The following is a 13,754-nucleotide window of genomic DNA, read 5'->3' on the forward strand; positions in this document are numbered from 1 at the left end:
TCAGAATACAACGTGTGCATGTGAACTTCAAAGACAACTGCTTAAAACCCTGTTAGATGTATTCAGTGTACCATCAGTTGGCAGGTCAGATGGGGCCTTACTGCCCTAGATGGGTACCATGTGGATATACACGTGCTGAGGTTAGCAACTTTTATTACACATTTTATTGGAGCAAACGCAAGGACATGTACAAATTAGAAAGTCGACATGACTTTTAATAGGCGGATAGTAAATTCATATGTGGGCATAAAAACAGTCTCTGTATTGCATGCAGCTATGTCTGTTTATTGTCACTATATGAGCTGCAGTGCTTTGGGTGCTTTCAATAAAACCATGTTACTGGAAAGGAAGACATGATTAAATTTTTCCAATGCACGTTGCACAGTCAACTGGGTTCCACGTTGGCAGCAGCGAAAGCTACTGTATGAAGTCTCCTTGTATTTACTATGACTCATGTTGCCATTGCGGTGTCCAACACAAGATTTCAAAGTTTATAAGCTTGTGATGTGTCTGTTAATGTCTTAGCGGTTGTTCAGACGGGAACTGTTCTCTGACTTTCTCACCTTGTGAGGCCCAAAATGCACAAATTACATCCCCAGCACTCCCAGACTGTGCTGGCACATGTAGCTAGCGAGTTTGGTACTATCTTGGTCCATAATTTATTTTAACGACCAAAAGGTCTGAGCTCAACAATCAACACACTTTGTCTGACTGCATTTGTTATTTGCACATCAGCCGGGTGAAAAGTCAACATGACCCAACTAACAAAATAAAACGTGGGTTTACTGAAGCCTGAGGCTGTACCTGCTAAGCCGCCTGCTAAGCTGCTGGCGCCTGATCTGTTCTTGTGCCAACCGGTGACCACTGGCTACACAGCAGCTGGAGCTCACTGGAAAAAAGAGCTACTCTGAAACTCCTATTGGTGTTTAAGTTTTAGTTTTTTTGCTTTGAATCTAGCAAGTTTACACTAAACATGTCAGTTTTTTTTTGTTTGTTCCTTTGTTTTACCAGTCTGAAAAATGCACTCAACCGATGTTTTCTGTCAGTGACACGTTGTCTCGTCACTGAATTCCTCAGAAAAGATCCGTTACTTCTTGCTGTGCTCTACTTCTCAGAGTGTGTGTAAAAATAAGTCACGACGGTGAGAAACAGCAGCCGGCTTGGATCTTTTAAAGCCAAACACTGATTAACTTCACAATAGTTGATCTTTCACCTCTTCGGTGTTGCTGTAAAGTCGGGCAGATTGTCACAGTGATACTTAGCTCACCTGAGATGGAGTCTGCATCAAAGCTTGGCGGTTTCAATTTGTGGCAAACCTGAATTTCCTAATTCAAAGGCTGCTTTTGAAAGGCAGCCTTGAAAACACCAAGGTCCAGCTGCGGTGGGATATTCAATAGTCATAGGTACGACTCTGTGAGAGTCCACAGAGGTAACGATGTGTTCTTTTATAGTTCCCAGCTCTGACTTTCCAGCTCGAAATGCGGCGGAAACAAATCTTGTTGTTTCTGCACTCCGACAACAAAGCAGGCCTTGTGTGTGCGAGTGTAGTGTAGTGTTGTGTTTAGATGAGATCCTGTTTGGTAGTCAAATATCAGCCTTTAATCACCTTGTCAGGCTGAACAGCTGAAAATGATGGGAATGCAGTTGTAATGTCGTTATAGTGCAAATTTTGTGGCCTTTTGTTTTGATAGAGACTTTGAAGAAGCAGGAATTGCATGCAGTCTGGCAGGAATATTATCTGAAAAATTATTTGTTTTTTGTTCTTATCCTCCTCGGGAGTAAAACAGATCAGCCACTGACACCCACCACCCCCTGCTCTCTCACTGCACCCCCACCCCACATGCACAATCCTTTTTTTATGAGTGTATTGCATAATAATATCCTCCATTCATCATCCCCCCTCTTTATGTGGAACAGGAAGTGCCCATGTGTGGCGCTGCTGAGATTAATCACCTCCAGTCAATATGCATTCAGCTCTTTTGTCTGTCCCTGAATGAGTTTGAAGATAAATCTGTTGAAAACCTCCCTCTTACTCTTCTCCCCGCCTGTAAAAACATGGACAAATCCTCTCCTGTCCGCACCCTCTGCTGTCAGGATGCTGTCTGGACTCAGCGAACGGCTGTGGGCCGACTGGATCTGGTTTCCCGAGGGCCACGGCTGGGCCGACTTGAAGGACCACGACGGGAAGGTGTTCCCCAAATATCAGGACCTGCGTGCGGCTCTGCCCATCGCACTCTGCTTCCTGGTCATCAGGCAGCTGTTTGAGAGGTGAGTTACCTTCTGCTCGCTCAACTCACGGTGCACCACCTTGACTCCCCATCTGTGTTTCTCATGAGTGCTTTTTTCACCAAGAGAGTTTTCCTCCTCCCAGGTTAGTTGCAACCCCCCTTGCGTCTCTGCTTGGTGTGCGCGACAAGAGGCGCGTCTGTGCAGCTCCAAATCCTGTCCTGGAGGTCTATTTCTGCAGCACATCAAAGCATCCGACACAGGTTAGCCCGCCGCTTATTTTAGGAAACCAGCAGGGCCACATAAACGCAGCGTGTCCCCTGGAAATGACACGGCAAACGCCCTGATCACAGAGCTCAGACCTGCTGATGTATGAAATGAGCTGAACTGTTTAAAAAAAACACACACACACACACATCATGCCATCCACATCGCTTGTGACCCCCGATCAGCTGTTGTCTGTCATTTGAGGTGGCAGACCTCACTGACCCCTTTGTCCTTGTCCTGTTTTTGTCGTCAGTGCTCACTGGAGAGTTTGAGTAAACAGACAGGCTTCCCAGTGCGACAGGTCCAAAGGTGGTTCAGACAGCGGAGGAACCAGGAGCGACCCAGCAAGCTCAAAAAGTTTCGAGAGGCCAGGTAGACGCAGTGTTTTCAGTGGCACCTTAAAATCCAGCGCTCACTCAGCCCTTGTTGCTTTAAATGTCTCATTATCTTCATTTTAAGATCTTTGTTTTTTCAACTGGCAGCCGAGTTCAATCCATAAAGAAAAAAAACACTAGAGCACTAAATATTTTAATCACAATGTCTGAAAAGTGAGCACACAAAAGATAAAACAGGATAGACAGTTGTTTCCTTTTGATCTATCTGGTGGCTGAATGTTGAGCTGGCTGTGCGTTCTCTTCCAGTTGGAGATTTACCTTTTACCTTGTTGCTTTCTTTGCTGGCCTTGCTGTCCTGGTCGATGTAAGTAGACAAAAGAATCAGTCAGATTGGTCACAATGGAATATAAGCATGAAACCATCCGGAGACACTGATGGCATTGCTGTTGCATGTCACGTGAACATTTTTCACCACTGTGTTCTTGTTCGAGTGTTTCTGCTAATAAAAATGCTTGTGTGTGTCCAACTGCAGAAACCATGGTTCTATGACATGAAGCTGGTGTGGGAAGACTTCCCCAAAATGGTACGACCCTTTCAAGAGTTTTACTCAGAAATACTCCGCCCCCCGCCCCCCAGGTTTCCTTCTCAATCTGCATATCTGACACACCGCTTCAATAACTGCGTTTCCATTACAGTTTTTCGCACTATATAAGTGATATTTATATATATATAAGTATATTTAGGTATATATGGGATTTGCAGGTGTTTTCATTGAATGGTGTGAAACGCATTAAGCTGTAGTTCTCGTAAAATCTCGTCCTGCGAGACCCCACCTTGAGGGTTTGGAATGAATTCGCCTTTCGATGCTGTTTTCTATCAAGAATGGTTGTGATATTTTTTCTATTTTATTTCTTGTAAAAAAAAAAAAATATTCCCTCTCCTCCTCTGTCAGAGCCATTTTCACTTGAAGTGAACTGGTCACGTGACCCTGTACGTCATGTCTACTGACGTGTAAATGCGAAGTGTTACCATGCCACTTTTGAGCTATACCTCCATATACATCTGAAAAAGCACCGCATGCGAGTGTCAAAACCTTTTAGTGTTCCATTTTTTTATTGCGATTTTTAGGTTTTGCGCAATTCCAGGGTTAATGGAAACACTGCTGCTTACATCCTCAATGAAATCTTTTGCTCTTTCCTCTCCAGCCACTCTTGCCCTCCCAGTACTGGTACTACATGATTGAGCTGGGCTTCTACATCTCGCTGATTTTTAGCGTGGCAACTGACGTCAAGCGCAAAGTAAGTGATGCCCACTTTGTTAAGCCAGCTCTATGCAAAGGCCCTTTTGAAATGCCGTACATCAGAGTGCATGCAATATCACCAGAGCGATTTGTTGCGATGGTGGTCAAGAGGTTAAGACGTCTAAGATTCCACCATTAAGACTCCCACCTACCCAGCCACACTGTAAATGTACGGCGCTGAGTAGCGCTGTTAAGACGCCAGAATGTCTTTAATGATTTTTCCACTAAAGCCAGAGCGCTTGAATCTGACCTGCTGAGCATAAAAAAAAGAAATCACTTCCAGATGAGTTAAAGTTAATGTGCTTGTCTTTTGTTTTGCTCAGAAGACGGAAATTCGAAAACAGATTTATGTACTTCACTTTGAAAGTGCTTTAATTGCTGAATTCTGCCCTGTGATTGCGCTGTATGCAGAAATAACCAGGGAACAGAAGGTTGGCACTTCCCACTTTGCACCCTCATGTGTGAATAACGATAATATGGAAATACAGTCACAGATTCAGATATAAAAGACGTTTGGTTGGTGAGGGAGCTGAGAGCGCGGCATGTCAGGACGGTGAACGATGATGTATAAAAGTGATTGTTTTACACACCAGATTTCTGCCTTGTGAACCGCCGCTGCCGCTGTAAAGACACAACCTGGATGTTTGCTGAAGAGGCGCTCCGGTCCGGGATGTCGTGCTCGCAGATGTTCGAGTTACTGTGTGATAGGGAGTGGAAATCATTCTGTGCAGACATCAACCCTGTGATCTCAACCACGTCACACGAGACCTTGCTTTTGTATATCTCAAGCTCACAAACGCAAGAAAATCTGTTTTTGGACAAATATCCCAAATGTTCTTTAGGAATCGGCTGTGTGGAAATCATCCATTAATGTGCAGGATTATTCATTTCACTCATGAGTTCCTTTCTCTTTCACCAATGTAAGGATTTTAGTTATTTTTTACTGCTGCAAAGCTGAATAATCTGCTGCACGTGGAGAGTTAATCATCATTGAAACCTGCATCAACCAAACTGGCACAGTTGATTAGTGACACATCTTTACAGCTTAGTGACACATCTTTACAGCTCAATCAATGAGTGACCAAACACAAGTCTTTTTTTCTTTTGTCTGCAGGATTTTAAAGAGCAGATCATTCACCATGTGGCCACCACTGCCCTCATCAGTTTCTCCTGGCTGGTCAACTACATCCGGGCAGGAACTCTGATCATGTTGGTGCACGATGCATCAGACTATTTCATGGAGGTATGACAACGTGTTCTGAGTTAAAATAACATTTTTATATTCCTTATGAATTATTTTTAGAATTTTTCAATAAAATCTGTCATCTTTTTCATTCCGCCAATGTATGTTTCATTCATTCTGTATGCCTTTAAAAAGTTCCAAAGCCCTTGGCTTTTTATTTTTTATCCCACTTCAGCATTTCGTCACTTCTTTTTCAAATAAAGACTAAATTAGAAACGTCTTTTTATCTTGCAATGGTCAGAGCGCAGCTGATGTTACTCAGCTCTGCCCTCTAGAGGCGAGATTATGAAACCGTCACGCTGACCTGCTGTTTTAAAATGCACGGCGGCGCCTGCTCTCTGTTCTCATTGCAGTCAGCCAAGATGTTCAACTATGCCGGCTGGAGGAAAACGTGTAACTTGATGTTCACCGCGTTTGCAGCGGTTTTCATCATCACCCGCCTCGTGATCCTTCCCTTCTGGTAAAGATGACGAAGCCCGCAATTACCACTTCTGTGATGAGTCACTTCTTTTATTTTTTTGCTTGCTGTGCACATATTCATCAGGATGGCTTGGATGTATTTGCGTTAACTTGCTCCACCAGGTGTCCACAGGTAGGTGGTGGAGACAGCGGATTATTTATTCATTGAGCACAAATCTCGCGCTTTTCAACTTTCCGGCTGATTTTGAACCGGAGCCATTGTGCAGTGGAACCACAACAATAGACACACTGTGTACAGTGGCGGCCCCTCTCAATGGGCTTTTTGACGGCGACTGTAGGTGGCCTCTGACTGGGCTCTGTGTTCCCTCCTTGTCCCTCTCATGCAGGATCATCCACACAACAATGGTGTACCCACTGAGCCTCTACTCGACCTTCATTGGCTACTACTTCTTCAACGGGCTGATGTGCACCCTGCAGCTCCTGCACATCTTCTGGGCGGCGCTCATCGTGCGCATGGTCATCAAGTTCCTGCCAGGCAACGTAGGGACCGTTGCTTTTACTTTTCCTCCACCTCCGTGCTTCCATCTGTCTCCCTCCTCCCCGACCAACCAGAGCTCTCGGGTCTTTTTGCAGGACATCGTGGAGGACGAGAGGAGCGACAGGGAAGAGACGGAGTCGGAAGAGGACGAGGGCGTTGACGGCAAACAGAAGAAAAAACCCACAAACGGTCACATGCGTAACGGACACACTCCCCTCAACAACAACCACAGTAAAAGAGACTGAGTGGACTGTAAGAGATTGGTTGGAGGCCTTTGGAGGAGAGACAGCGGGTCTCATGCAATAGGCCCCTAGACTTGAGAGCCAAAGAAAGTGGAGCTGGTGGAGAGGGAGCAGCATGTTCAAACAAACACAAACTTTTAATTAGAGGCCTCCTCTCACTTTTTTTGTGTGGGGAGAAAAACAGGAAGTGATGCCCTCGGTACCTTAGCAGCAGGTCTTCCTTCCTTCTTCTGTCTGGCTGTTTCACCTGTTGCCAACTTTAACCAAGTGACCACATGTCCAACTGCCAGCTCAGAGCTTTATTATTTTTGGAAATAAAAGCATTTCTGCTGGTTACTGTCAGCGCTTCCGTCCTTCACAGCCGACTAATGCCGCCCCTAAACTCCGTGACTAACTTTTGCCCTGAATAAACGCTGAAATCAGCGACTGTGACGAGTGTAAAGACCAACACAGTCGTCTTTTCATGGTCCATAGTCGGATTTACTCCTGTTTACTTTGCCCAGAACACCAGATATTTGCTTTTGCGATGTAATTTTGTTAATGTCAGATCTATTTCCAAAAATATATTTGTTTATTAATGTTTAAAAGAAAGAATATCTCCAATTGGATGTTTTTAACTGTCTGGAAGAAGGTGCTACATCTGCCTGTATGTTGAGAACGTGCCTTTATTGGCACAGCAAATTGTTTTGTGTCTTTGTTTTGTTTGTGATCATTTCCATTGTAGTTGTGCCATTTTATTTTTGCATTACATTTTAGTTCAGCCCAGTCAGTGATTTGAATTTGGGAACCATCTTTACGAAGGCTTCCTCATGGTCTGGTAGAGTCAATAGCATTTCCATTCAGTGTTGTTTTTATCCCATCTAAAGATGCACTTTATGGTTTCTTCAATGAAACAGCATTGACTACATTTATACTGAACAAGATTCTGTAGCAGTGTTTAATTTGAAATCAACCCCGACTTCTTCATATTTTTAAGGAGTTTGGATTACAATTACAATATTTATTCTTAATTACTTGTACTTGAAAATCCATTTCTGCCTTTACTGTGTTTAGATTGATTTGAAAAAAATAAATGGTTAAGTGAACATCTTAAGTGGAGAAAGAAAAAAATGAAACGCCAAAGTGCAGTTTACACTTTGCACTGCCTTGTCATTGTCGAGTGCCTTCTTTTCACATGAGAACTCCCTCATGTGTTTTCCATGGAGAACCTTCACTTGGACATAGTGTTCTGTTTTGTTTTGTTTTTCATTTCACACAATGTCTTGCTGAGATGTAAACAGTTATCATGATGATAAAAAATATTGATAACCATTCAGAGTCTTGTTTTCTTCAAAGTGAAGTCCAAAATGACTCTCCATGCTGCTTTCTGTTGATGACATCACCTGAAAAAACGAGCACAGTCATCGCTGATGGCTTCCTCTGGTGTGGAGTAAACCTGAGGGCACCAGGGAGACGCTACACCGACTATCAGATGGCACAGTGATGCTGAAGGGCTGGCACGTGTGTGGGTTGCATCCTCCTGGCACGACATGCGCAAAAGCTTGCAGAATAATTGGAGGCGATCTTCATTTGCCTGGAAAGCTCAGAAACACGAGTGGTCTCGGCGAGGAACGACTCACTTTCCTCACTGTTGCGTTTTGGCCGCAGGCTCCGAGGGCCTCCTTAGTTAATTGTGAACAGGGTGGGATCATTTTACCTGCTATACCTGGGGCCTTCACCTCGCTGCTCTCACCACTGGCAGCCTCACTGTCACAGTCTCCATTCTGGAATTGGCTGGGTCGATTTCCACCCTGCCCTCGCATCTGCCTCCACGATATAATTGCTAATGCGTCTCCTATTTCTCCTGCTCGGCCATCTGAGTTTTCCTTCAGCCCCCCCTAGACACCGCTCCTGCCTCCTCCAGTGTCCACCCCTGAATCTTTTTCTCTTTGCACCGACACCGAGTCTGCGCGTAACAAAACAAGCTCGCCTTAGCCCAAACGACGTTGCAGTTAATTGTGGAGTGCGGCTGAATTGGTGTTCATGCTGACAAGGGAACAAGGCAGCAGGGTGTTTGATTGGCTGCTGAGCTGTAAGGACTGTTACTCAATTCCCTGCTTAAGTATTAATAAAGGCTAAGCAAGCCAGGGGGAGGTTGCACGGTTCAAGGTGTGAAACTTGTCTACATCTCGCATGTCTCCTTGTGCATGTGTTTGTGAGCTGCTCAATTTTCGTCTGGTGATTGCACCAGGAAGATGGGGTACAGCTAAGACAGTGGTAACCGATGACTATCTTATGTAACTTGGCTCTTAAGGAACCCTGCAGAGAGGGGTTAAAACAAGATGCTCGTCAAACGCTTGGATGGGAGGTGGAGAGGCACAAACAGCGTTGATCCCTCTTCAGAGCTTCAGAGTACAGAATGGTGAGTTTGTATTTATCATTTTAATCAATGTGACATCTGTGTTGCCACTGCTGATATTTGGTCCTAATCCAATATGAGAAAAGACAAAGAAAAGATAAAATATTCCTGATTCAATGTGGTCCTTTTCTAACAATGTAATGACATCAAATATAATGTATGTTTGTTTTCCAAAATTGATCATTAATTTGTCGAGATTACATGGGACAATTATTTTAGGTGAAATGTATCTTCACTGCTAGAAAAATTAGTCACTCTAAAAAAAATGTTTTTCTTTTTTTTTTTTTAAATCTATATTTCTCCCATGACTTCATTACCATCAGCTTCTACAGAGTACATGTTCATATGCTTGAAGCTCTGCTGCTGAAGTGATAAAGAGAGCCCACCAGTAATCCTTACCGTCATCAGCCACATGGACAGACCCTCAGAGCCTGCAACGCAGTTTGAGGTGGACGTGGACTTGGGCTTTGCACTCTTTTTCCTCTTCCTGCTGTGCTTCTTCCTGCTGGCAACAGTGGTGCGCTGCGCCCAAACAGTAGTGGATCCTTATGGCTCCATCTCCACCTCGACCTACCAGGAGGAACAGATCACTTGAGAAGGAGAGAAATCCATCTGTGAAAGGACTCTTATTATCTCTCTGTTTAGAAGAAGAGGGGTTAAGCAAATTCAGTCTACAGAAGTGGGATGAATGTTTTATAAATATTGGTATATAAAGATAAGATTTAATTGGAAAACAATGTAAATTTCCAACATTTTTAATCTTTGCTTGGATTTCAGTAAACTGGAATTTAAATGTTAGATTGTTTAAAACTGGGTCTTTATTCATTCATTCATTCATTCATTCATTTTCTATACCCGCTTCTTCCTGAGATCAGGGTCATGGGGGTCTGCTGGAGCCCATCCCAGCTGTCTTAGGGTGAAGGCAGGATGGGTCTTTATTGTGATTTTGTTTTTGCCAACAGTCCCTGTGTCTTCAGCTATCTTTTGATTAAAAACGACACACAAACAAAATACTCAGAACAACAGTTTATTCAGACACTTGCTGTGGTAGCCTCACTTAAATGTTGTTTAAGCTGTTAATAATGATGACAATAAAAACATTTCCTTTGAAAATGTTTTATTCATATTTTGGTGGCCTAAATTAATCTTAAACAATACAGTGAAATCAAACAAAGAAAACGTAAGGATGGAAGATATTCAGGATTGTTGTCCCTGTATATCGGTTTTTAACGTCTTTCTGGTTTTAAAATATAAAAAGAAAAGAACTCCATAACTATTAACTTACTGAATTAACTACTGTATTGTTCCACACAGAAGGATTTTGGCCAACCTTTTATTTTTGTCATTTGGTCCTCTGAACATACGGTGGCGGTCGTGAGCTTCAGACGTCTTGCGGTGCGGGGCTAAAAAATACCGACGAATAACACACATCCACGGTCTTATAACAGTTTTAAAAAATATATATACAAATAAAAATACTACCTGCAGAACACCATAGACATACGTTGCAACATTGCGTCCAACCTTTGCTAAACCAAAGAAGAAGAAGAAGAAGAAGAAGAAGAAGAAGAAGAAAACGAAAGAAAAAAGACGTTTTCTCCTTAAATGCGGTATTTCCTCAACAAGTGTTCGAGCTTGACTATCTGTGCGATGTTAGCATTATGTATCACCATTTAAGCATATTCATGAATACAAAAATGACAAAGTCTTTGTGAGGTTCGATACCTGTCATGTACATACATTGAAACGTTTTTGAAACTTTCGAATAGCATAGCATTCCTCTGCTCATAAAAGCACTATGATCAAAGAAATAAGCATCGGTCATAAAAGCCCCTTTTGCACCTTTCGTTGTCGTTGAAATCGCCCTTGTCCCAGTAACTATGGAGGGGGATGAGGTGGAGATGACTGAAAAGGAGCTCCGGAGGTGGATCAGAAGGAAGGTGTGGAAGAACCAGCTGATCGTGGCAGTGGTGGAGAAATGTAATCTGCTGCGATCTCTCCTGAAAAGAAGGGAGCACCAGGCGATCCACCTCCAACAGTTGTACAGGTGAGGATCAAACACCTGCGGGTGGGTTTCTTCTTCTTCTTCTTCTTCTTCTTCTACTTCTTAATTTTATTTTTTGGGCTCTCCAAAATAGTTTACAGTCCTTTTTGGCTCTGCCCCAAATTGAAGTATGTGGTTACTCGTTTTAAAACTTTACTTAGCCATAGACAGATTCGCTAATCTATCCAATGAGTTATGTTGCTTGTTTTTGACTCAATGAAATAACAGTTGCCTCCAAATGCATTAGAGTGTAAGTACTTCTTGATGTCTGTGATCTAACTGTTGATGTCCTTTCAGGTCTGTTGCTGCCTGTGAAAGACTTGTGAAGAGACACTACTCTTTGCTGGGCTGGGAGTACCATGATACTTGCTCTGATGATGAAATAAGCACAACAGAATCTGGTAAAGTGAAAGAACACACGCACACACACATGTATATTAAAGTTCTAAAAAAAAATATGTTTAAATATGTACCTTTTTACTCTGTAGAATCCCCATCCACACATGAGACTCCTGACCATGGCTTTTCAAGTACAAACAGACTGACCCCTTCAGTACAGATGCCTGGGGATAGTCCAAACCTTTGTATGCTTCTTGGAAAAACCTTCCATATCGATCCAAACAGACATCCTGTGGTGGTCTTGACCCCACTCTCTCCTCGTTTGATCAGTTCATCGTGTTCGCCAGCACCCAAGAGCACCGACAATGAAAATGAACACTGTTATAACTTCAACTCTGACCCTCCGTGGGAACCAGATAGGGACAAAGACAGCAACTCTGATTTTTCCATTACAAATGATGACACTCCTCCCAAAAAGAAGCAAAAAATCGATGAGCTCATGAAGCTTAAGAAATTTTTAATGCACCAGACCAATCAGAAGAGGGAAATACCATCGACAAACACATTTACTTACTTTGATGAAGCAGGTACCAACAGACTGGCAGAGTCCAAAACCCCAGCAAACAACGGTAAAAACAATATGCAAAAAATATGCACATATGTTTTTATCCAGCAAACTGTCAAGCAAATTTTCAGTGTCCAATCCATTCATGCTTCATTGCTTTGCTCTATAAGAGGTTTGGGATTGGGGGATTTACAGGCTTTGTTGTGCACTTTCACACCTCACTGATGTAAGTGACATAACTTTTCATTACATTTTTTTCTGTAATATTTAGATGCTCTGGACCCTCCAAGCATTCTAGATGGAGAGATATGCACAAACATGACTGTTCTGGCAAGAAATCGGATCAATGGCTGGCAAAAGGGGAAAGTCATTAAAATAGTAAAAAATGGTAAGATTGCTTGAAGAACATTTATCTTAGTTACAAGTGTAGATAAAACTGTTGTAGGCCAAAAGAGACAGAGCTCTTATGCATAGTGTACATTCTAATGAAAAAGGGCCGCATTACAGTATTAAATGACTCCTGATTTCTGTTGCTTTTGCAGAGCATGGTATACAGATGTACAAAGTCCGCTTTGAAGATGAGAAAAAGCACCTCATCCCTGGTCACCACATTGCCTTCGGTAACAGCGCACAGCTAGATCAGCTCTTCGTAGGTTCTTGTGTGGTTGTTGAGTGTGCAGACCAAGTGCCTCAGTTTCACTCTGGGATACTGGCAGAGCTCCCAACCTTTAAAAACAAGCAGAGGTTGGTGTTGTTCATGGAATAGTTTCTACAATGAATTAAAAATGTCTCTCACAATCTATTTTAATGCATTGAATTTGCAGGTTCTTGGTATTTTTTGATGATCACACACCAGTGTATGTGTCCTTAAGTTCAATTCATTCTGTGTGCAAGCCATGTAAGTTGTTGGAATATTTTTTGGTCCCTTTGTTCTCTTTTGAAAATGAGATACATTTAATCTGTATTGTACTTGTCTAAATATTTATTCATTACTTGTTACAGTGAAGAATCCTTTGGATGATATTGCAGATGAGATGCACAAGAACTTTATGCAGAAGTATCTTGATGCGTGGCCTTACCCGCCCAGGGTGCAGTACTGTGTTGGACAGAACATTTCTGCCACATTGAATGGCATCCTGCAGACTTGTGAGGTGGTCGTGACTGACAGCAGCCTCATACAAGTTGTTTTTGAGGTATGTCCTGCACTACTCTTTAAAACATTACTAACTGAGATGTTTCTTGCTGAATGTTCTTGTGAAATAAATTTACAATTGTTTGTGCGTGTTGTCATGTTTTAGGTTAACCAGCATAAGGACTGGATCTACCGTGGGTCCCCTCGCCTGGAGCACATTATAAGGAATAATTTGCTTTCAAAACTCAGCTCGCAGAACTAAGTGTGACTACATATAACAGGCATTTAAGAATATCAAATGAAGCTCCTGTTCTGGGAGCTGTAAAAGGCTGCTTAAAATTGACCAAATTTAAATATTAAAATGCTGAATTTCTTTTTTCAAATGTGTGATGTTATTGGTATTGTAAACAGTTTATGTTTCACTCATAAAATAAAACTACACGGTTGTTGTTGTTTTGTTGTTGTAAAATAACTTTTTCCAAAATCATAAAAATTAAACGCAGAACTGTGAAATAAAAATAAGTTATCGTGTTTAAACATTGACATTCCACAAATCAACCTACGCTGTACTTTGAAATAAAACAACTGTCTTTTAATGGTATTATTCTTGTATTAAAATTATTTTCCCATAAAACAGTGAGTGTTACTTCGTATGAAGCTCATTTCTATGGTCCGCATGCTGTGCCGTTTCAACGAAGGGGGGCG

General features: G+C 42.4%; 2 protein-coding genes and 1 long non-coding RNA gene across 4 annotated transcripts in view; 2 read left to right on the forward strand and 1 right to left on the reverse strand.

The window, feature by feature from the left end:
• The window catches only part of cers2a (ceramide synthase 2a), a 40,244-nt gene extending 32,362 nt beyond the window's left edge, over positions 1-7,882 (forward strand). For both annotated transcript variants that reach the window (XM_076011833.1, XM_076011832.1), the window contains 10 exons: positions 2,095-2,268; positions 2,372-2,489; positions 2,747-2,865; positions 3,135-3,192; positions 3,361-3,411; positions 4,034-4,126; positions 5,243-5,371; positions 5,725-5,831; positions 6,178-6,331; positions 6,425-7,882. In XM_076011833.1, the coding sequence (XP_075867948.1) occupies positions 2,096-2,268; positions 2,372-2,489; positions 2,747-2,865; positions 3,135-3,192; positions 3,361-3,411; positions 4,034-4,126; positions 5,243-5,371; positions 5,725-5,831; positions 6,178-6,331; positions 6,425-6,574 (1,152 nt within the window). In that variant the 5' untranslated portion in view covers position 2,095 and the 3' untranslated portion in view covers positions 6,575-7,882. The remainder of the gene's footprint in view (positions 1-2,094; positions 2,269-2,371; positions 2,490-2,746; positions 2,866-3,134; positions 3,193-3,360; positions 3,412-4,033; positions 4,127-5,242; positions 5,372-5,724; positions 5,832-6,177; positions 6,332-6,424) is intronic.
• LOC142877334 (uncharacterized) lies at positions 7,814-10,597 on the reverse strand. The gene is made up of 3 exons (XR_012923821.1): positions 10,452-10,597; positions 9,369-9,539; positions 7,814-7,953 (listed from the first exon to the last, which is right to left on the reverse strand). It is a non-coding gene; the product is annotated as an uncharacterized LOC142877334 (long non-coding RNA).
• Positions 10,329-13,683, forward strand: LOC142877326 (uncharacterized). Its single transcript, XM_076011826.1, has 9 exons — positions 10,329-10,579; positions 10,845-11,016; positions 11,311-11,414; positions 11,502-11,981; positions 12,189-12,305; positions 12,460-12,661; positions 12,742-12,815; positions 12,920-13,110; positions 13,216-13,683. Exons 2-9 carry the CDS (start codon positions 10,850-10,852, stop codon positions 13,309-13,311), a joined length of 1,431 nt encoding a protein of 476 aa, XP_075867941.1. The 5' UTR covers positions 10,329-10,579; positions 10,845-10,849; the 3' UTR covers positions 13,312-13,683.
• Positions 13,684-13,754: the final 71 nt, after the last annotated feature.

The sequence above is a fragment of the Nelusetta ayraudi genome, unplaced genomic scaffold (genome assembly GCF_046127955.1).
Source record: "Nelusetta ayraudi isolate G7.1 ecotype Tasmania unplaced genomic scaffold, CSIRO-AGI_Nayr_v1 ptg000135l, whole genome shotgun sequence".
In the NCBI taxonomy this organism is placed as follows: domain Eukaryota; kingdom Metazoa; phylum Chordata; class Actinopteri; order Tetraodontiformes; family Monacanthidae; genus Nelusetta; species Nelusetta ayraudi.